The following is a 23261-nucleotide window of genomic DNA, read 5'->3' on the forward strand; positions in this document are numbered from 1 at the left end:
ATCGTCAGTTTCTAAGTTATGCATGTTTGTAGTATTCTGATTTGTTACAACAAACAAGCTTTACTTTCACAGCCAGAGAAAAAACAATAAAGTTAAATACTAGCAATTTTAATGAGAAGAGAAGTTGGCAATACCAAGTACTGGAGCAGGGTGGAGAGGAAGGAGCTCTCACCTTCCCTGACTGGAAGCGGAGATTGGTGTCGTTTGAGGAAGTCACTGAGCACATCTAGTTAAGGTGCACAGGCACACGCCCTTTGACATGCCAATTCTACATCTAAGAATGTGCCCTAAAGGAATCCAGATAAGTGGCGCCGATGCGCACAAGATGTCAATTGCAGCACTGTGATGGTGAAAAAATCGGAAGCCTACTTGTGGACCAGGGTAGGAGGAAGTATATCTGTTGTGGAACGTTCACATGGGAAAATTCTACCACCATTTCTAAAGGCCAACATGGTGAAACCCCGTCTCTACTAAAAATACAAAAAATTAGCTGGGCATGGTGGCGCGTGCCTGTAATCCCAGCTACTCGGGAGGCTGAGGCAGGAGAATTGCCTGAACCCGGGAGGCGGAGGTTGCGGTGAGCCGAGATCGCGCCATTGCACTCTAGCCTGGGTAACAAGAGTGAAACTCCGTCTCAAAAAAAAAAAAAAAAAATTAGCCGGGCATGGTGGCGTGTGCCTGTAATCCCCGCTACTTGAGAAACTGAGGCCAGAGAATCACTTGAACCCTGGAGGCGGAGGTTGCAGTGAGCCAAAAACGTGCCACTGCACTCCAGCCTGGGCAACAGAGCAAGACTTGTGTCAAAAAAAAAAAGAAAAAAAGAACAGTGAAAGAACATAGCAAGTAGTATTGTGATTACAAGTTTGATTTCATTTAGGTATTTTCTTTCTTTTTCTTCTTTTTACTATTTGGGTTTTTTTTACTATTTCTTTTTTTTCCCCTTTCACCAAACGTAGATCATTTTTTAAACACCCAAAGCAGTGTTTGCTATAAGCCTATTGTTTCTCGATCCAAAAATAAATGATAAAAATCTAAAGATATGTGTGGGCCTCATATACGTCCACCTTGAGGGGTGGTTTCAGCTGAGGAGGAACTTGAGGGGACCTTCAGCTATGTCTATAACATTGTATTTCTTTTTTTAGTTTTTTTCTTTTGACAGACTTCTGGTCATACTGAAATGTTGTATTTCTTTTTTAAAAAAAATGTTATGAAGCCAAGTAGGCAAATTTGGGTGATGGATCCACAGCTGTTCATTTATATCACTCTTTGCAGTTTATAATTTTTGCCAACCTGGTGGCTGTGAAACGATCTCCTTGTTTTATTTTGCGTTTCCCCAATGACTTCCGGATTGAGTCACTTTCACGTTTATTGTGTATTGCCAGTTACCATTTTTGGTAATGGCATGAATAATCGGAGGTGAAATAAAGAGTTTCTCTGGAAGGTGGTGAAGGGTGCAGGTGGAGGCCCCCCTGCACCTGCGGCAGGTGGGCATTCAGCTATGCAGCAAGGGCAGGCCCCGCTGGGGTGGAGACGCCATGCCCAGGCGAGGCTGGCACAGAGGCAGTAGCGAAGCCTTCCAGGTGGTGAGCTTGCCCAGGGACGAATGTCAAGGGGGCGGCAGTGGCCGGGATGAACCTGCAGCTCCTCCACCTTATGCGGGAACAAAGAGGAGGCGCCTGGGAGGGATGATGTTTGACGCATGGGGGTGGTAGGGACTGGCACCGAAGTTTCTAAGAGGGAAGGAGGGGTTGGCAGAGTGAAGTGTGGCAGAGGTGACTTGGGAGAGGAAGGTGGATGCATACTGTGAGATTTGTCCCACAGAGGTCTTAGGTGGCCTTAGTGAGGGCACTGTGTGGTGTGGGGACCCCACTGGAAAGGGCCGAAGAGGGAATGACAGTGGGTGTAGATGACACTTTCAAAGGGGCTTCCCAGGAGGAGAAGTGGTGGCCGGGAACCGTAGCTCATGGCTATAATCCCAGAACTTTGGGAGGCGGAGGCAAGCAGATCACTTGAGGTCAAGAATTTGAGACCAGCCTGGCCAGCATGACAGAACTCCATCTCTAGTATAAATACAAAAATTAGCCGGGCGCAGTGGTATATGCCTATAGTCCCAGCTACTTGGGGGAGAATGGCTTGAACCCAGGAGGTAGAGGTTGCAGTGAGCTGAGATTGTGACACTACACTCCAGCCTGGGCAACAGAGTGAGAATCTCTCTCAAAAAAAAAAAAAAAAAAAAAAAAAAAAAGGAAGAGAAGTGGGGGAAGCCCGGAGAAGACACAGGGGCAGGCTTAAGGGGAGAGGCTAAGGGCTCGCTTGTACAAGCTGCCAGGCATTCCTGGAGGCCCCACTGCTCTGGGCTGGGCTGCACAAGGCACATAGGGCAGCCGCTAAGTCCCCACCTCGGTACCCTCCACCAGGGCTGTCTGTAGGGCAAGGACATATCTCCTCACTGTTAAACTCAGCCAGGTACAGTAGCTTATGCCTGTAGTCACAGCACTTTGGGAGGCCAAGGCAGAAGGACCACTTGAGGCCAGGAGTTCAAGACCAGCCTGGGCAACATAGTGAGACCACCTCCCCCATTTCTCTTTTTTTTTGAAATTTTTTTTTTTTTTTTTGAGACGGAGTCTTGCTCTGTCGCCAGGCTGGAGTGCAATGGCGCGATCTCGGCTCACCACAGCCTCCGCCCCCCAGGTTCAAGCAGTTCTCCTGCCTCAGCCTCCTGAGTAGCTGGGACTACAGGCCTGTGCCACCACGCCCAGCTAATTTTTGCATTTTTAATAGAGATAGGGTTTCACCATGTTGGCCAGGATGGTCTCGATCTCTTGATCTCGTGATTCGCCTGCCTTGGCCTCCCAAAGTGCTGGGATTACAGGTGTGAGCCACCGCACCCGGTGACCACCCCCATCCCTGCGTAAAAAATTTAAACTAGTCGGGCATGTTGGTGTGCACCTGTAGTCCCAGCAACTCAGGAAGCTGAAGCAGGAGGATCTCTTGAGCCCAGGAAGTAGAGGCTGCAGTGAGCTATGATTGTGCCACAGCACTCCAACCTGGTAAGACAGCAAGACCCGGTCTTTTTAAAAAAAATGGCCAGGTGCAGTGGCTCATGCCTGTAATCCCAGCACTTTGGGAGGCTGAGGCGGTTAGATAATGAGATCAGGAGTTCAAGACCATCCTGGCCAAGATGGTGAAACCCCGTCTCTACTAAAAATACCAAAAATTAGCCTGGCGTGGTGGCACATGCCTGTAATCCCAGCTACTCAGGAGACTGAGGCAGAGAATTGCCTAAACCCGGGAGGCAGAGGTTGAAGTGAGCCAAGATTGTGTCACTGCTCTCCAGCCTGGGCGACAGAGTGAGACGCCGTCTCAGAAAAAAAAAAAAGAAAGAAATGCTCAGTCCTTCACCATACAGCCTAGCTCAGTGACAGTGCACCCAGTGGTGGCAATAAGAGGGATCAGCTGTCATTTGCTGTTTCTCTTTAATGTGCTCAGCGTGTCTATGCATGACCCCGTTTCATCGCCCCTGGGTTCCATGGGGGAAGCACTATGTCGTCATCCTCGGGTCACAGCTGGGAAACTCGAAGCTTGGAGAAGTGAAGCACAGAGTTGGAGACCACACTGGGAAGAGGCAGAGCCGGGTTCCCACTTGAGGTAACTGCCTCCAGAACCCAGTGAAGAAATGACATCAGAGTGGGCTGACATCAGGGGTGCACTCCTGCAAGAGGTGGGGTCCAGCCACTGTAGGCAGAGGCCTGGGCAGGGCCACAGGGGCAGAAGCCACAGGGCCTGAGGAGATATGTGGGCAGTGTCATTTAGAAATGATCGTGAGGCCGGGCGTGGTGGCTTATGCCTGTAATCCCAGCACTTTGCGAGTCCAAGGCAGGTGGATCACGAGGTCAGGAGTTCGAGACCAGCCTGACCAACATGGTGAAACCCTCTCTAAAATACAAAAATTAACTGCATGTGGTGGTGCGCGCCTGTAATCCCAGCTACTCAGGAGGCTGAGGCAGGATTGCTTGAACCCAAGAGGCAGAAGTTGCAGTGAGCTGAGATTTCACCACTTCACTCCATCGTGGGCAACAGAATGAGACTTCATCTCAAAAAAAAAAAATGATGGTGATGCAGTCGATTTTGTGAATGTCCTCATTGCCTGCCTGCTTGTCCCCCACATACTGCACAATCATTTTCCTTTTTTTTGCTTTTTGTCTCTTTGTTTTGAGATAGCGTCTCATTCTGTTGCACAGGCTGGAGTGCAGTGGTGTGATCGTATCTCACTGCAGCCTCAACCTCCTGGGCTCAAGCGATCCTCCCACCTTGGCCTCCCAAATAGCTGGGACTACAGATGCACACCACCACGCCCGACTTCCACAGTCATTTTCTCACGGCACAAAGATGAATACCTCTGCACTTGTTCCGTCAACCTCTTTCTCCAAACCGGCTCTGAGCGAGTCACCCCTGTCTTCCTACAAACACCAGCTTCCTGCTGCGGAGAGACCACACCCATCTTCAGTTGACAGCAAAAACCCCTTGTGATGTGGTCTTGCGATGTGACTTTTGTGAGGGCTTTTTGCTGATGGCTGGAGAGCATTCCACAGCCCCACCTCCCTGAGCTAGAGTCCTGCTGCTGCTCTGCTCCCAACCGGCTGCCTTTTCATTTCATACCAGAGCCCTCCGGGGACCGCAGGGCTTCACCTGTGTCCCGGGCTCCCCTAAGCTCTCGTCTCCAGGACTGGCGGTGTACACTCAGCAGCGGCTCCACGAGGGGTATCTCATGCACCAACCCCAGGGAAGCCAGCTTTCGACTTGAATCGCGCTGCACAATCAGATGTCACACTTTTGGAACTGGCATTGATTAGGAAAATGATTTAAAAGGGGGGATGCTGTTTATTGAATAAAGAAGCATTGCGCTTCTGTGTGAGGCTCCCAGAAAGTACTGGTGAGCCTGTGCAACTGAGTACATTAGAGTCTTCTGAAGTTAAATTTGGAATTGGGAAGAAGTAGGAAAAAAATCTATGCACATTGGATACAGGAGCAATTGTCTGTCGGTGCAGGAACTGAAGTATCTGCAGCAAATTATATTTAAGACTCTATTGTCGCAGGCAGATTAGCTAATGCTTGATTTTAAGTATAGGCTTCTAATGCTATTACTCCTGGTTAACTCTGCCTGGCAGGTAACCTTGTGGAACAAATGACTGCATTGCTTGAATAACATATTTGATCAAACAGGACAATTCTTTCAAAAATTGAGTTCTCTGTGGCAATTTGAGACCTGTAATCAGCAAATTAGATGATTACAGCAGGGATAAAAATAGTCTTCTAACAATGTCCAAGGTATAAATGTGATTTGAATTTCAAAATGTGGAACATGTGGTAGGGAAATGCACGGTTGGGTAAATATGACTAGACATTATCAGATTTGATTTCTCTTTCTAGCCCTGCTCGGAGCTACAGCCTAATTTTGCCCGAATAAACTCCAATCTCGTTTGCGTCTGAGTTAGAGGACGGACGCGAATCGGGTGCCATGCTCCGAATCTTAAAGGGCTCCATGGCTCTGCCTGCCTTAGGAACTAAAAGTCAGTGTGAACCTCAGCATCACGTATTTATCCACATGGTAGGAAATAATCATCATGAAAAAGTAAGCTGTCCATGTTCCACACAGGGAAGATGGCACTGGAAAACCCTTGACGCCCACCACCTGAGGACCAGAGGGTTTTTTTTTGTTGCTGTTATTAGGCACAGTGGGTAGAGAAGTGACAGCAACTTTGGTAGGCTCTAGCAAGTGAATTCTTTTTTGGGAGACAGGGTCTCACTCCAATGCTTATGCTGGAGTGCAGTGGCGCCATCATGGCTCACTGCAGCCTCAACCTCCCAGGCCGATGATCCTCCCATCTCGGCCTCCTGGGTAGCTGGTATGGCAGCTACAGGCATGGCAACCCCACCCAGCTAATTTTTAAATTTCTTGTAGAGATGGGGTTTTGCCATATTGCCCAGGCTGGTCTCGAACTCCTGGGCTCGAGCAATCTGCCCACCGTGGCCTCCCAAAGTGCTGGGATTACAGGTGTGAGCCACCGCACCTGGCACCTGGCTGCAAGTGAATTCTGTGAGCTGAGACGGGATATGAGGACAGGGTCTGCTCCACCACTATCCAGTGTCCCCAGGGTTGGTGAATCGCTCGCTCTTTCTCCATCTCTAACCCGAGAGTTAGATCGAGGGACCACACCACCTCCTTTCTCCGTCTTTCTTACCAGCACCTCTCCTCGGGACATCTGTTCACCAAGTTGGCGGAGCTGCCATTTTCACTTCAATGTGTCCTGCGGTGTCACCCGGCCTTATCTGGCTTTAGCTGAATAGAAGAATGTAAGTGACTTGATCAAGGGGTATTTGGAGCCAGTGAGAGGCCAAAGCCAGTTGAAAAAACTTCTCTCAGAGGGGAACTTTGATTTCTGCTTACTAGCTGCTCCTAGGGTTCCTGAGAGCCATAGACATGATTGATTACTTGATGTTATTTACCCATTCAGGACTTAGCCTTTATTAGCACCGATGATTAAGAGCTGGCTGTGACAACACCTCCACTTCAAAAGCCTCGACTTCCAGAAATGCAGCATTCCAACAAGTTACATATAAGGCATTCTTATTTCAGCATATTCTAGCACCTCTGTAACACAGTGGCTTGCTAAATGATCTATGAGTTAATATTGACTTACCTCAAATGTTTGGTTTTTTTTGAGATGGAGTCTCACTCTGTCACCTGGGCTGGAGTGCAGTGGCACGGTCTTGGCTCACTGCAACTTCTGGCTACTGGGTTCAAACTATTCTCCTGCCTCAGCCTCCCAAGTAGCTGGGCCTGCAAGCGCCCACCACCACACCTGGCTAATTTTTTGTATTTTTAGTAGAAATGGGATTTCACCATGTTGGCCAGGCTGGTCTTGCTCTCCTGACTTCAAGTGATCCGCCTGCCTCGACCTCCCTAAGTGCTGGGATTACGTGTGTGAGTCATCCTGGCTGGCCTTAAATGTGCTTTCTAATTTGCTGTTCTCAATGTGTCAAGCTCTTGAATGTATGAAACTTTGGAAACAAATTTTTTAGTGTCAACCTTTTGCTTAGAAAATGCCAAATGTAGGCCGGGTACGGTGGCTCACGCCTGTAATCCCAGCACTTTGGGAGGCCCAGGCGGGTGGATCACCCAAGGTCAGGAGTTCGAAACCAGCCCGGCCAACATGGCAAAACCCCATCTCTACTAAAAATACAAAAAACAAATTAGCTGTGAGTGGTGGCAGGCGCCTGATCCCAGCTGCTCAGGAGGCTCAGCTGAGGCAGGAGACTTGCGTGAACTGGGGAGGCAGAGGTTGCAGTGAGCCGAGATTGCACCTTTGCTCTCCAGCCTAGGTGATAAAGTGAGACCCTGTCTCAAAAAAAAAAAAGTTTATTTGACATGGAGTTTTGCTCTTGTTGCCCAGGCTGGAGTGCATGGCGTGATCTCAGCTCATGGCAACTTTTGCCTCCCAGGTTCAAGCCATTCTCCTGCCTCAGCCTCCTGAGTAGCTGGGATTACAGGCGCCCGCTGCCATGCCCAGCTAATTTTTTTGTGTGTTTTTAGCAGAGAGTGGGTTTCATCATGTTCAGATTGGTCTGGAATGCCTGACATCAGGTGTTCCACCCACCTTGGCCTCCTAAAGTGCAGGAATTACAGGTGTGAGCCACCATACCCGGCCTAAGCCAAATGTAAATTAACCACTTATTGGATTTTGCCAAGTCACTTACAAATGACTGCCATTAAAACTTACTACTTTGCTGGTGCAGTGGCTCATGCCTGTAATCCCAGCACTTTGAGTGGCTGAGGTGGGCAGATCACTTGAGGTCAGGAATTCGAGACTAGCCTGACCATCATGGAGAAACCCTGTCTCTACTAAAAGTACAAAATTAGCCAGGCGTGGTGACATGCGCCTATAATCCCAGCTACTCTGGAGGCTGAGGCAGGAGCATCGCTTGAACCTGTGAGGCAGAGGTTGCAGTGAGCCAAGATCATGCTACTGCACTTCAGCCTGGGCAACAAGAGTGAAAACTGTCTTAAAAAAAAAAAAAAGATTCACTGCTTTCTTTTTTGACAGGCAGGGTCTCACTCTATTGCCCAGGCTGGAGTGCAGTGACACGATATCAGCTCACTGCAACCTCCGCCGCCTGGGTACAAATGATCCTCCTGCCTCAGCCTCCCAAGTGGCTGGGACTACAGGATCATGACACCATAAATCCAACTACTTTTTGTATTTTTAGTAAAGATGGGTTTTCACCACAGTGGCAAGTCTTGTCTCAAACTCCTGGCCTCAAGTGATCTGCCCGCCTCAGCCTCCCAAAGTTCTGGGATTACAGGTGTGAGCCACCACGCCCAGCCAAAAACTCACTGCTTTTTAAAGCCAGAACATCTCTACCTGAGGTAAATAAATAACTATTATAGCTAATTCTATCATTTGACTAAATATCATTACATGGAGATTAACAATGCATTTATTAGGATAACTATAGTATTAAAACTTGCCAGAAAGGCCGGGCGTGGTGGCTCATGCCTGTAATTCCAGCACCTTGGGAGGTCGAGGTGGTGGATCACCTGAGGTCAGGAGTTTGAGACCAGCCTGGCCAACATGGCAAAATCCCACCTCCACTAAAAATATAAACATTAGCTGGGTGTGGTGGCATGCACCTGTAATTCCAGCTACTCGGGAGGCTGAGGCAGGAGAATGGTTTGACCCTGGGAGACAAGGTTGCAGTGAGCCGAAATTGTGCCACTGCACTCCAGCCTGGGTGACAAGAGCGAGACTCCATCTCAAAAAAAAAAAACAAAAAAAAAACTTGCCAGAACTACGTCAATGTCAAAAGTAAGGTATCTCTCCAACTCATATAAATATGGTTACAGATTTTATTTTTGAGACAGAGTCTAGCTCTGTTGGCCAGGCTGAGTGCAATGGCGCGATCTCGGCTCACTGCAACCCCCACCTGCCGGGTTCAAGCGATTCTCCTACCTCAGCCTCCTGAGTAGCTGCAACTATAGGCATGTGCCACCACACCAGGCTAATTAGAGATGGGGTTTCACTGTTAGCCAGGATGGTCTCCATCTCCGCCTCAGCTTCTCAAATTGCTGGGATTACAGGTGTGAACAACCGCACCCGGCCCTATTTTATTCTTTTTGAGACAGAATCTTCCTTTGTTACCCACGCTGGACTGCCATGCCAACATCTTGGCTCACCACATATGGTTTACAGATTTCAATTGGCTGCTTTTTTTTTAGATTTTTGCCAATGAGATAAAATACCGAGTTGAAAATAAGCAGTATTTATTGCTCATTCACCCTCCCTTGTATGCACTGGCACACATGATGAAGCACAGTTAGTCAAACACAAGACTCAGAAAGATCAGCACTTGGAGAATGTTCGATGTCATGTGAGCCGTACACGAGGCCTGTATGTGAACAGCAATCATTAGCAAGGCGCTTGGTGACTCCACCAATGCTCAGCCAACAGCCTGCATCATGCCTTTGGCTGCCATATTAACTCTACTTTCAATTTTCTTTCTTATTTTGAGACAGAGTCTCACTCCATCACCCAGGCTGGAGTGTAGTGGCGCAAGCTCGGCTCACTGCAACTTCAGCCTCCCGAGTTCGTGATTCCCCTGCCTCAGCCACTCAAGTAGCTGGGATTGCAGGTGTGTGCCACCATGCCTGGCCAATTTTTATATTTTTACTAGAGATGGGGTTTCACCATGCTGGCCAGGCTGGTCTCGAACTCCTGACCTCAAGTGATCTGCCCGCTTCAGCCTTGAAAAGTGCTAGAATTTCAGGCGTGAGCCACTGCCTGACTTTTTCTTCTTAAAAGCACTTTTAGGCCACTATGTTAAAAGTTCTCCAAATAAAAATTAATTTATTCTTTAGGTTAATATTTAGGTAAGAGCAAAAAAAAAAAAAAAAGCATTAAATCACACTAATTACAGATTCCTTATGGCCTTTAACCAGTCCTAAGAAGTTATACATAGGAGTCCTCTTCAATGTGGACATGACGTCACCACTACTGTCATCAATGGCCAATGAACCTGGTGTGAGCGGCCACCAGTGCAGGGGGTGGTGAGAAATACCAGGTGGACTCCTCACTCCCAACTCGGGGGGCACCAGGAGGCAGGCAAGGATGCACCTGAAGCTCTCTTCAAAAGTTTTCTTTCCATCAGACACATTTAAAAATGTATTTGATCGAAAAGAGTTAAGTCTCAAGGCTGGGTGCGGTGGCTCACACCTGTAATCCCAGCACCTTGGGAGGCTGAGGCGGGCGAATCACCTGAGATCAGGAGTTTGAGACCATACTGACCAACACGTCGAAACCCTATCTCTATAAAAAAATACAAAAATTAGCCGGGTGTGGTGGTGCACGCCTGTAGTCCCAGCTACTAGGAGGCTGAGGCATGAGAATCACTCAAACACGGGAGGCAGAGGCTGCAGCGAGCTGAGACTGTGTCACTGCACTCCAGTCTGGGCAACAGAGCAGGACTTTGCCCGTGTCTAAAAAAAAAAAAAAAGACTTGAGCCTCAAGAAGTTACCAGACGTAGCTCATAAAACCAGCTGTCTCAAAGACGGTATTATCTTTATTAAAAAACGGATACATATAGCAGCAGTTACAAAACAGAGTTCATTAAAGGCGTTGTACAACATTGTCAACTGATATTGTGGAGAGGGTAGCACCCTGCTCAGCTGGCTGTGGGCTCGGCACAACGCTTGCCCACAACCACCTGCTCCACTTGGTACAATGCAGCCCAGAGCACCCCACGGGGAGAGCCACGCCACCGCGGCCCTCCGCAGCTTCAAGCTTTTGTTGTCGTGAGTCCCTCAGGTCAAGTAGCACCTTCCATAGCAGCATCGGGAGCACGCACTGGTGTCTGGAGGTGGCTGGTGTACTTGACCCACTTATTAAAAAAAAACCTATAAGCATTCAATAAAAAATACTTTGCCCTGTCCGATGCCATCCACAGAAATACATCTGTTGTGGAAGAAACACTCTTCCATTTAGATATCCGTAAAAGCGAACGCACGCCTCCGCTGCAGAGGACAGAAGAGAACGTGGGGCAGCCGCTTCCGCGTGACTGTCTTTGGTGAAGGCTGGGGTGTCATGCCATTTCCGGCCCGTTGCTCTGCTTCTTACTGCTCTGTGGAGGGGTGAGGAGCCCACTGGGGAGAGGAGAAGCCCTATTTTGTTCAGACAACATGGCTTTCTTGGCTCGGGCTTTGTCCTACCGGTAAGATAAAAAGGGACAATGTTAAATTAGAAAATATCCTTGGGCTTCAATTAACATAGGCTTTTTAATTTTTAAACTTAAATTTTTTGGGCCTGGCACGATGGCTCATGCCTATAATCCTAACACTTTGGGAGGTCGAGGTGGGAGGATCACGAGGTCAGTAGTTCGAGACCAGCCTGATCAACATGGTAAAACCCGTCTCTACACTTGATCTTAGCCAAAAGGCCGAGAAGCGATGAAACCCCTGTCTCTACTAAAAAAAATACAAAAATTAGCCAGGCATGGTGCCGCCCACCTGTTACTCAGGTGGGCCAGCTACTACGCAGGAGGCTGAGGCAGGAGAATTGCTTGAACCTGGGAGGTGGAGGTTGTGGTGAGCCAAGAGCACACCACTGCACTCCAGCCTGGGCAACAGAGCGAGACTCTGTCTCAAAATAAATAAATAAATAAATAAACAAATAAATAAAAAATGATTTTTAAAAAATTTAAAATTCTTTTGAGACAAAGTCTTGTGTCACTCAGGCTGGAGTAAGGTGGTGCCATCTCGGCTCACTGCAACTTCCACCTCCTGGGTTCAAGGGATTCTCTTGCCTTAGCTGCCCGCGTAGCTGGGATTACAGGCACCCACCACCATGCCCAGCTAATTTTCGTATATTTCATAGAGATGAGGTTTTGACATTTTGGCCAGGCTGGTCTTGAACTCCTGACCTCAGGTGATCTGCCTGCCTTGGCCTCCCAAAGTGCTGGGACTATAGGCATGTGCAATCATGCCTGGCTAGTTTTTAAAATTTTTAGGAACTGGGTCTCCCTATGTTTCCCAGGCTAGTCTCAGACTTCTGGGCTCAAGCGATCCTCCTGCCTTGGCCTCCAAAAGCCACTGTGTCTGGCCACTATGTCTTTTTCTATGGAGGTGAGTGAAGGGAAAAAAAATATATCAAAGAACAATTTAAAACTCTGTGGTCTATATGATACAGCATCAATTTGCTAGGATTTTTCTTGTTCAAGGAATTAAAATTGGAGTTTTTCGAGATATTTGCAACCTACCTGAAGGAAGGTGAATAGGTTATTTAGGCGGTTTTTTTTTTTTTTTATTTGAGACATAATTTTGCTCTGTTGCCCAGGCTGGAGTACAGTAGCATGATCTCGGCTCACTGCATCCTCCACCTCCCAGGTTCAAGTGATTGTCCTGCCTTAGCCTCTCAAATAGCTGGAACTACAGGTGCCCACCACCATACCCGGCTAATTCTTATATTTTTAGTGAGACGAACTCCTAGCCTCAAGTGATCCACCCACCTCGGCCTCCCAAAGTGCTGGGATTCCAAGGCTGAGCCACCTTGGCTGGCCTATTTAGGCAGTTTTCAGAATTTGTCTGGGCAAGAAGGACCGGAAGAAGGAGCGACACTGACCAGCAAATCCAAGCTGTCTCTGTGGGTCTGTATGTTGTGCGCATCATCATCAGCGACGCCCCTGAAGTGCTTCAGTTTTGAGGTCCCCGTCTCCCTTATAACCATGGCAAATGGAACCATCCACTTGGCACAGTTCTCTATGTCGCACCATTCATATCCTGCGGCGAAGACGTCGTGGGCTCGATTTGAGGCTGACAACCGGATGTAAGCTTGGCCCGCCTTGTTTGCGCATGCATGGGAAAGCCAACTCACCTGAAACCTTCTGCATCAATTCAGATGAAGAGAAATGATACACGGCCGAAGCAGCGAGTATACCGTAAGGAAATTCGAGGCAGTCAACATCCAGGACACAGAGATCCAACAGCTACGGAGAAGAAGAGAACGCTGAGATGGACGCCACCGCACGCCAGTTCTAGAGTTCCTCACTCCAGCTGCAGGGAAGGTGGCCCCACGGATGTGATGGAGCCACTTACCTCTGCAATCTGTATAAAGGTTTGCTGGGGATACTGCGGCAGTAGCACCTCATGGATGTCATTTAGATATGCAACCTGCATGTATACATTCAGCCAGGACACAATAGTCAGGGGACTTAAACGCCACTTAAGGGCCTAAAGGAAAACAGAGAGAAAAGAGACCGATGATTGAGAGAAGAAGTTCAAAATGCAGCCACGTTCCATGCCACAATGTGTCCGGCTGGAGAACACCTCCCAGGGGCACTACACGTCAGGTGGAAAAGATAATGATGTACACATTTAAAAAATGGCCGGAAAATTCACTGGAACCCACCTTCATAATCATTAACTCCATGGTAAGAATTTCATCTCCTGAACACGCTCCGTCTGTCACATACGCAAACTGGTGCAACTTTGGAGGATAGATTTCCTGAAAGGAAAGGAAAGTCAGATGATGGCACTAGCACCAAAGACCATCCCTAACAGTCTCAATGTATAATGCATGGAAAATGACTCCTCAGCACCCTGGCATGGAAAGAGAGGGCACACCGATGGGATTAACACAGAAGCCACTCCAATGCTTCAATGTGTATTCGTTGTTTAAAAAAAAAAAAAAAAAATGGGCCAGGTGCGGTGGCTCACGCCTGTAATCCCAGCACTTTGGGAAGCCGAGGTGGGTGGATCACGAGGTCAAGAGATCGAGACCATCCTGGCCAACATACTAAAACCCCATCTCCACTAAAATACAAAAATTAGCTGGGCGTGGTGGTGCGCGCCTGTAGTCCCAGTTACTCGGGAGGCTGAGGCAGGAGAATTGCTTGAACCCGGGAGGCAGAGGTTTGCAGTGAGCCGAAATCGCACCACTGCACTCCAGCCTAGCACCTGGTGACAGAGTGAGACTCTGTCTCAAAAAAAAAAAAAAAAAAAAAATAAGGCTGGTCCGATGGTAGTGGGTTATCAGAACTTTTTAACATTAGTATCATTAAAGTTGGTATACAACCTCCCACTGCTAAATTTGACTGGCTTAAAAAAAAAAAAAAAACTCACCCCTGCCCTTAAATAGGTGGACAGAACTCTGACTCATTGTAGGCACTTTCGAACCAAAATATCCCCTTTTTAGTACCTTTAACACGTTTGAAAATTGGGCCCATACACCCTTTGATAATCATACACAAATTGTTAACCTTTTTTTTTTTTTGAGATAGAATTTCCCTCTGTTGTCCAGGCTGGAGTGCAGTGGTGGGATCTCAGCTCACTGCAACTCTGCCTCTTGGGCTCCAGTGATTCTCCCACCTCATCCTCTTGAGTAACCAGGATTACAGGCGCGAACCACCACACCTGGCTAATTTTTGTATTTTTAGCACAAATGGAGTTTTACCATGTCTCAAACTCCTGGCCTCAAGTGATCCGTCCACCTTGGCCTCCCAAAGTACTGGGATTATAGGCATGAACCACCACCCTGGGCCCGTTTTTTTTTTGTTCAATGTAACTACCTGAACCTAGATCTTCCATACCCTCACTCCTTTTCTCTTTCCTGGTTACTTTCCAGCCTCTTCTCTTTTTTGCATGTGTCTTAACTTTACAGGGTTGCAAATTAGAAAAATTTAGGATGAATGCTATGGACAAACCACCAACCTCTTCCCCCAATCTCAGTGGAGCTCAAGAAATAACACACATCATATAACAAATATTTGAAAAGCATTTACCTCAAGTTTGGCTGCTATAAATAAAGATGAAATCCCAATAAGCTGTAAAAGAGTTTTTACGACATTTTCTTGTGTCGCCATATACCGGTCAAAGAAATCTTGTGCCAAGTAAAAGGTCTCCCTGTGAAGCTTATAGACTTCACACACCTGAAAACATATTTAGTAAGTTTTAGAATAGCTACTTGAGGGAGTGGGGGAAAAACAACTTGTAACGATTTTGGTCAAGAACAATACACAACAATATTAAACGCAAAGTTCCTGAAATCAACAATTGATAGTTTTTCATTTTTTTTTTTTTTGAGAGAGTATCTTATTCTATCAACCAGGCTGGAGTGCAGTGTTGTGATCTTGGTTCACTGCAACCTCCACCTCCCAGGCTCAAGAGATTCTCTTGCTTCAGCCTCCTCAATAGCTGGAATTACAGGCACCCACCACCACACCCAGCTAATTTTTGTATTTTTAGTAGAGATGGTGTTTCACCATATTGGCCAGGCTGGTCTCGAACTGCTGACCTCGTGATCCGCCTGCTTTGGCCTCCCAAAGTGCTGGGATTACAGGCATTGGCCACTGTGCCCAGCCTAACAACTGGCAGGTTTTTTTTTTTTTAATTTGAGACGGAGTCTTGCTGTGTTACCAGGGTAGAGTGCAGTGGAGCAATCTCGGCTCACTGCAACCTCCACCTCCTGGGTTCAAGCGATTCTCCTGCCTCAGACTCCCAAGTAGCTGGGACTACAGGGGCGTACCACCACACCCAGCTAATTTTTGTATTTTTAGTAGAGACAGGGTTTCACCATGTTGGCTAGGATGGTCTCGATCTCTTGACCTCATGATCCACCCGCCTCAGCTTCCCAAAGTGCTGGGATTACAGGCGTGAGCCACTAAGCCCGGCTGATAGGTTTTAAATTAGGGGACCTGGCCTGTTCCACCCTCACCTGCCCAGGATGTGAATCATCCATCCCCTTGCCCGCACATCCCCGCAGAATAGGCCACCTGCCTGTTAGTCACTCAGTAGCACACAGGTTATCAGATGGACTGTTACAGCACAACAGTGCTGGTGTTCAAGCAGCCCTTATTTTACTGGATAATAGCCCCACAGGGCAAGAGTAGTGATGCTGGCTATTTGGAAATGCCAAAGAGAAGGCGTGAAATGCTTTCTTTAAGTGAAAACGTGAAAGTAGAGGATTGAAAACATAGCATATCCAGAGTTCAGTATTTTCTGTGGCTTCAGGCCTCTCCTGTGGTTCTTGGGACATACCCCCGAGGATGAGGGGTACTTCTGTAGTTATACACGCTCAACTTCTACATGGTTTCATGAAATGGATCTGCCTGAGATGTCCTTCCACTTCATAAGAAAAGCCCACTTTTCACCCATTCAAGTCATACAAGGTTGTCTAGGAAGCTTCCCTTAATCAAGAAACTATAAGCTACTGCAATTCATCCCAGTAAGACATATACTACCGCCAGGCACAGTGGCTCCCAAGGCAGGAGTTGAAGACCAGCCTGGCCAAAATGGTGAAACCCTATTGCTACTAAAAATACAAAAAATTAGCTGGGCATGGTGGTGGGCACCTGTAATCCCAGCTACTCAGGAGGCTGAGGCAGAGAACTGCTTGAACCCAGGAAGTGGAGGTTGCAATGAGTCAATATCCTATTGCTGCACTCCAGCCCGAGCAACAGAGCAAGACTCCGTCTCAAAAAACTTTCGATTAATTGTTAATCAAAAAACCTTTGATTAACCGTTAAAGAGAAATAAAATAGTGTGGATCAAGAAAAAATCTGAGTTAGGTGCGGTAGCTCACACCTGTAATCCTCAGCACTTTGGGAGGCCGAGGCAGGAGGATCCCATGATCCCAGGAACTGGAAACCAGCCTGGGCAACATAGTGAGACTCCATCTCATCAAAAAGTAAAAAAAATTGGCAGGGCGTAGAAGCTCATGCCTGTAGTCCCAACTACTGGGAGGCTGAGGCAGGAGGACTGTTGGGAGCCAAGGAGTTGAAGCCTGCAGTGGGCCACGACTGAACCACTACACTCCAGCCTGGGTGACACAGCAACTCTCGTCTCAAAATACAGAAGCCACTCCCATGGTTCAAATACCTTTAAAAATATGCTAAAAAAAAAATGGACACATGGTCTCATGGTCACTCAGGCTGGAGTGCAGTGGCACTGTCATGGCGGACTGCTGGTTCCAAGAATCCTCCCGTCTCATCCTCCCCAGTAGCTGGGACTACAGGCATGAGCCACTGTGCCCTGACGGTTTTTTATTTTTTGTTAAGATGGGGTCTTACTATGTTGCCCAGTCTGGTCTCCAACTCCCGGGCTCAAGGGATCCTTCTGCCTTGGCCTCCCAAAGTGCTGGGATTACAGATGTGAGTCACCACGCCCAGTCGGGATCTGAACAATCTATCTTATTAGAAAAAAAGGGAATGGTAGGAAAAGGAAATGGGTTCCAAGAAGTTAAAAAGGAGCAAAGTCAGACCTGTTTTAAGATAAGCTTGTTCATATATGTTTACAATTTGTGATAGTAGCTATCAAAGTGGTGATAGTGATACATGCATCCCATTGGACACGTTTAAAAGCAATTTAGCCGGGCGCCCTGGCTCACAAGGTCGGGAGTTCAAGACCAGCCTGGCCAACATGGTGAAACCCCGTCTCTTCTAAAAACACAAAAATTACCCGGGTGTGGTGGCGTGCACCAGTAATCCCAGCTACTCAGGAGGCTGAGGCCAGGAGAATCGCTTGAACCCGGGAGGCAGAGGTTGCAGTGAGCTGAGATTGTGCCACTGTACTCCAGCCTGGGTAACAACAGAACAAGACTCCCATCTTGAAAAAAATAAACAAAGAAATAAAGCAATTGAATGAACACAATGAACAAAACTAAAATGTCAATAGTTACAATCTACTGGAAAAAACAACATTAGTAATTATTTAAACTTTGATGGAAAAAATTAGATGCCAATTTTAAAACATCTGAAAGATAAAAAGATTTTAGAAATTCTTGCTAAGATTCTAAGCAAAACCAAAAGACCACCACAGTAAATATATCCTACAGCTTCAGAGATGGAGCACGTGTCAATGGAATAAACCACACAGAGGTCCTAATACACAAAAATGCTGGAAATGCTCAGTGCTTTCACGAAGTGAACAGGAAGACTCAAGCTCACCTCCATTAACCAATCCAGAAGAATTGCTCGCATTTTTGGCTGCAGAAGAGGGTGTTGCTCAAGAAAGCGCTTATCCCTTAAGTATGTCTTTTCCTTGTTTAACATGATTTTCCAGACTTCCTCTCTATTTGCCCAGCTACAACAAAACACACAACAAAAGGGGTAAGAATGCGTCCACGTTATGAGGGATAAGGGGGAGTATGGACTAAGAGAGCCGCGAGCCACATGGCAGAGTCAGCACTGACCTCAGTACAGGCAGTGGGGAACCTCTGGACGGCGCAATATGCCGAGGCTTGCACATTGAGTTTGGGTAAACCAGCTCATCTTCTTCTTTGTCAGGTGTGGGGATTAGGGAGCAGGGGTCCGCACAGACTGCATTATTGTCCCAAGCCTGTAAGTGAAAAATACACAGGAGAGGTGCGGTAAGATGCAAACAGCTCTTACATTACCCAGAAACATTCCAAATTCACTTGCAACTCAGGAAGATGCTGGGCGTGACTTCTGAAAGTGCTTCCAAAAAAGACACATTATGAGATTATATGGTCACAATTCAAAGATTTGTTTTTTAACCAGTACAACCCATCTACTAAAATTTCTTAAAACAAAATCGCCAATAAAAATATTTACGTAACACTTTGGGAAGCTGAGGTGGGCGGATCACGAGGTCAGGGGTTCGAGACCAGCCTGACCAACATGGTGAAACCCGGTCTCTACTTAAAAATACAAAAATTAGCTGGGCGTGGTGGTGCACACCTGCAATCTCAGCTACTTGGGAGGCTGAGGCAGGAGAATTGCTTGAACCCAGGAGGCAGAGGTTTCAGTGAGCCAAGAGCACGCCATTGCACTCCAGCCTGGGCAACAGAGTGAGACTCCGTCTCAAAAAAAAAAAAAAATTAAAAAAAAACAATTCTAGATCTGAACACACTTGGATATATGAAAAAAAAATTTTACATAAGCATTTCACATCCATAAGTATAAAAGATCAAAAATGTAAATTGGCTGCTATATGTATTAAAGTCCTCTCAGTTTAAAACAGAAACCCATCAAATGTGACATTTTCTTTTTGTTGCAGGACCAGCCAAATATGTTAAACAGTAAGGACTTTTCGTTTTCCTTAACTCGAAACACACAGAGCGAACATCCACCTAGTTAAAACCAAATCAAGGCCGGACACAGTGACTCACGCCTGTAATCCCAGCACTTTGGGAGGCCGAGGCGGGTGGATCACCTGAGGTCAGGAGTTCGAGACCAGCCTGATCAACATAGAGAAACCCTATCTCTACTAAAAATAATAGAAACTTTGATGAAGATACTAGGCAGGTAACAATCCCACTAGCATGGAATCCATATGAAAGTCTGAGACTCGGCATTTTCTTTCTTTCTTTCTTTCTTTTTTTTTTGAGACAGGGTTTCCCTCTGTTGCCCAGGCTGGAGTGCAGTGGTGTGATCTCCGCTCATTGCAACTTCTGCCTCCTGGGGTCAAGCGATCCTCCTGCCTCAGCCTCCTGGGCAGCTGGGACTATAGGCATGTGTGACCACACCCAGCTAATTTTTGTATTTTTTTTTTTGTAGAGATGGGGTTTTGCCATGTTGTCCAGGCTGGTTTTGAACTCCTGGATTCAAGCCATCCTCCCACCTTGTCTTCCGAAAGTGCTGGGATTACAGGCCTGAGCCACCGTACCCTGCATTTTTTTTAAAGCAGAGACCACCAGCCAACCTGGTGAAACCCCGTCTCTACCAAAAACACAAAAATTAGCTGGGCATGGTAGCGGGTGCCTGTAATTCCAGCTACTCAGGAGGCTGAGGGAGTAGAATCACTTCAATCCAGGAGACAGAGTTTGCAGTGAGCCGAGATCATGCCATTGCACTCCAGCCTGGGCGACAGAGCAAGACTGTCTCAAAAAAGAAAGAAAAAAAGCAGAGACCATTAATATTGACTAAAGAACAAAACAGACAACCGGGGTCACTATTAAATGAACGTGGCCTCAAAGACACAGCACATAGTGGCAACCACAGCACACAGGCCCCCTTCAGAGGAAGCCCAAGCACTTTCAGTTAGAAGAGCAAAGCCAGATAAAGCTCTTCCCCACCCAATGTACAAAGAATTGGGCATGCAAATTATCCATGACTGCTCCTGCCAACAGCTGTGCGAGCAAGCCTGCTTCCTTTCAGTTCTAGTACCATGTGCGGGTGGCATTTCCTTGACTCAAAAAGGGTCACATTACAACCGCTGTAAGTTGTTCTTCATTCAGGAAGAACGAATTCTAGTCTCAAAGGCATAAAGCTGGGTGCCACCCTCTAAGGCCAGATGGCTGACACATCTCAGAGCAAGCCTTTGGATAGAAACAAGTCCAGCAACAGTTCCCAAACACACTAGGTGAACCACCAGCAGACGAATGGTTTCCAAAGTTGGCCTTTGTAGGGACCAGCGGATGAGGGAGAATAAGTCTATGTCCTTTACTTGAGCGTACACCAAGTTTCAAAGCAAGACCCGTCTGACTATTTAGAAAGGAATTAGACAACAGCAAAAGACCAATGGGATTCCTAACCACTCTGACTCCTCATACTACTTTTTTTCCTTATGAGGATTATTTTCTGAAAAGTAACAGTCCAGGATCCGACTTCAATGGAAAGATAGGGTCTCCTGCAAAAAAATTACACAGATCTCAGATAAAAGGGTATTCTTTTCATTAAGAACAGCCTAAGATGAAAATCAAAATGGTTCCATGTGGTCTTGATGAAGCATTTTCACAAGAGTTTAGCACTGTGGCTCCAAGTAGCTCAGGATTGTCGTACTGGGGGTAAGTATGATAACTCCAGAGAAAAGTTCTGTATGTGAACAGGGAAAAGCTTCTGTTGTACCCCAGAGTTCTAGTTTCATGAATCTTCACAGAGAAATAACAAAGATAGTGCTCCATAAATAGACAGCTAATGTTTAAGTTATCTACTCTACAAAATGTACAGAAATCTGTTGCCATTAATCTCTGGATAACCACGAAAGTGCCTTCTAGTGGGAAATGATATAGCTATTCCAATAGCACAGCAATTCATGCTCTGTGGCCAGGGGGCAGAGCCACAGTCTGTCCCAGGTACCATCGTCACTGCTCAGGCTATCCTTGAGAACAGACACGCTTCTAAAACTCCAAGAATGCAACTGGGACGGCCCTGCTTCACCGTCGGTTAGAAGTTTCTTTTCTATTCAAAACACAGCTGGGAAAATAAACAATCCTGAATTTCACAAAGTCAGGATTCATTCTATAATACCTACAAAATCAATTTGCTTGATTTGAACATACTTTTTTTTTTAAGGGGAGAAAAGGAAAACTTGGGATATGCCATCTCATTTCCTTTTCTGAAATGACTTCTTTGAAGGAAGACTTCTTTGAAATCAGGAACTCTTCCTTCGATATTCAGTGGATCCTCCTCAGAAATGCTTATTTTGGGGGGCCTTAATGTGCAGTGACAATGGCTACTGTGAACACGGCCCATTGCTTTGAAACCCTTCATGCGTCCCCACGAACTACCCTGGCTGCTGTTCTGCTAAGTGACCTGCTCCTCTGCTAACCTAGCTGGGATCCCTGCACTCAGGCCAAACACTGTTTCTGTTCAGCATTTATCTGTGATAGAGGCAGATGGCCTGACCAGCCAGTTTAGAGATAGGCTGCTTCCCCTACTCCTGCCATAACTACAGTCTCCAGCCATTTCTGAAAGTAAAGAGATAGTACAAGCTTTTTCTGCAAGAAACTTCTAATATTACAATGACGATCACACTGCAGGCAGGAAATTTGGCAGGAATTCCATAAGGAGAGAAAAGAAAAGCCATCAAGAAAATGTCTTGAGACACCACCTATCATTACACGGAATTGTCCACTGATACTCTTGCTGAGGTCAGGCTGAGCTGGGGATCAATGCAGGTAATTGCTGGAGGGGCTAGAAGAACTTCCAGGGCCAGAAAGAGGAGAATTTGAAACCTGACCTAAAGAAGATGAGGAGGTTCTTAAGCACCATGACAAACAAAATAGGTGTAGAATGGGGCAGGGGGGAAGCTGTTACTTATGAACACACAGGAACCCTTCCCCAATTCACCAGCTTTTATAGACAAGGCCGAGTGCCCAACTTTGCCCCTGGATGGCACAGGACTCTGGATTACTTTCTTCCTGAGTCTCAGTTTCCTCCGGAGCAGAAGGCAAGGAGTAAACAATGTGATGTCCATGCTGGTTGTTCCAGGCATCAGCACATATCTGTAATCTCAGATGGTGCCAGTCAGGAACACCAAGCTCCCTGGAATCCCAGGACTGGCAGAAGCTGGTGCCCACTGACAGGTACAGTGCTGGGCCATATGGGCTGTGGCTGTGTTAGAGAAACTAATTCTCACCAGAGTGTCTTCAGCGGGAGACAAGAAAACATGAAATCCCATGTGACCCACAGAGAGCAGAAGGACCTCCACAGAGGCCCAACTCCGGGCGGACCTACCTGGCTCCCACATTGGTCCCTCGCTGTCCTGTCGATTTTGGCCATTTCTTCATCTGGATCCTGCAAAAACTAACATGAAGCCACCCCCACGGTCCAAAGGAAACACATCGAACAAGACAAAAACAGAGAGAGAATAGAAGAGAAAGTTGATCAGGTTATGAGCACCATTCCTGCCCAAGGGACCTCCGCCCCGCAGGCAGAGCCAAGTCGGGTACCCAGGTGAGATGGGGTAGTGCTCCCCAACCTGTCTCCTTTGTACTCACAACGGCCACGTTTGCCTTCCTCTTCCTGGAGCGAGCCGAGAACTCCGCGCCGCCGTCCTCCTTCATGGTGTCCCGCTCCTTCGCATCCCTGTGGACCCGGGTGGCACCGGGCCGGGTGAGCACCCGTGGCTGCCCCTCCCCCCACGCCACCCGTCCTGTCCCGTCCGGCCCCGCGGCGCGGGCACTCACCGCTCCCTGCGCTCCCTCGGCATGGTGGGGCTGCTCCGGCCTGAGGCCTGCGGGGCGGCGCGGGGTGAGGCGGCAGCGGGGTCAGGCCGCGGGCCCGGCACCCCTCCCCCCCTCGCTCGCGGGCGGCCGGGCGGGCCGGGAAGATGGCCGATGGTGGGGTGGCCTGTCACCCGCGACCCGCCCGCGCCCCGCACCCCTGCCCGACCCCCGACCTGGGGGACCCGCCGCCCACCCCCCGTCCGTCGCCTCCCGGGGCCCGGGCTGCCTCAGTGTCCCCTCCACCCCTCTCCGCCGCGCTCCCAGCACCCTCCCGGGGCGCCCCGCGCCGCCGCCCGGGGACCCGC

At 47.7% G+C, this 23261-nt stretch overlaps 1 protein-coding gene across 1 annotated transcript; it reads right to left on the reverse strand.

The window, feature by feature from the left end:
* Nucleotides 1-10583: 10583 nt before the first annotated feature.
* On the reverse strand, nt 10584-22964 carry CCNE1 (cyclin E1). Its single transcript, XM_012448433.2, has 11 exons — nt 22918-22964; nt 22729-22816; nt 22466-22534; nt 18238-18383; nt 17993-18128; nt 14831-14977; nt 13459-13554; nt 13146-13280; nt 12925-13036; nt 12673-12830; nt 10584-11260 (listed from the first exon to the last, which is right to left on the reverse strand). The coding sequence occupies exons 1-11, from the start codon at nt 22938-22940 to the stop codon at nt 11138-11140; spliced, it is 1233 nt and encodes a 410-aa protein (XP_012303856.1). The 5' UTR covers nt 22941-22964; the 3' UTR covers nt 10584-11137.
* Between the last annotated feature and the right edge of the window lie 297 nt (nt 22965-23261).

The sequence above is a fragment of the Aotus nancymaae genome, unplaced genomic scaffold (assembly GCF_030222135.1).
Source record: "Aotus nancymaae isolate 86718 unplaced genomic scaffold, 86718_ANA_hifiasm-v0.15.2.pri h1tg000028l, whole genome shotgun sequence".
In the NCBI taxonomy this organism is placed as follows: domain Eukaryota; kingdom Metazoa; phylum Chordata; class Mammalia; order Primates; family Aotidae; genus Aotus; species Aotus nancymaae.

What these genes read in the sequence shown, in the direction of transcription:
- CCNE1 (XM_012448433.2), bottom strand. Translation starts at nt 22,940, where the DNA reads ATGCCGAGGGAGCGCAGGGAGCG. An exon ending in TCCCCACTGCCTGTACTGAG is followed by an intron (nt 18,129 to 18,237) that starts GTCAGTGCTGAC and finishes GTTTTGTTGTAG; the next exon opens with CTGGGCAAATAGAGAGGAAG. An exon ending in TTCTGGATTGGTTAATGGAG is followed by an intron (nt 14,978 to 17,992) that starts GTGAGCTTGAGT and finishes ATATGTTTTCAG; the next exon opens with GTGTGTGAAGTCTATAAGCT.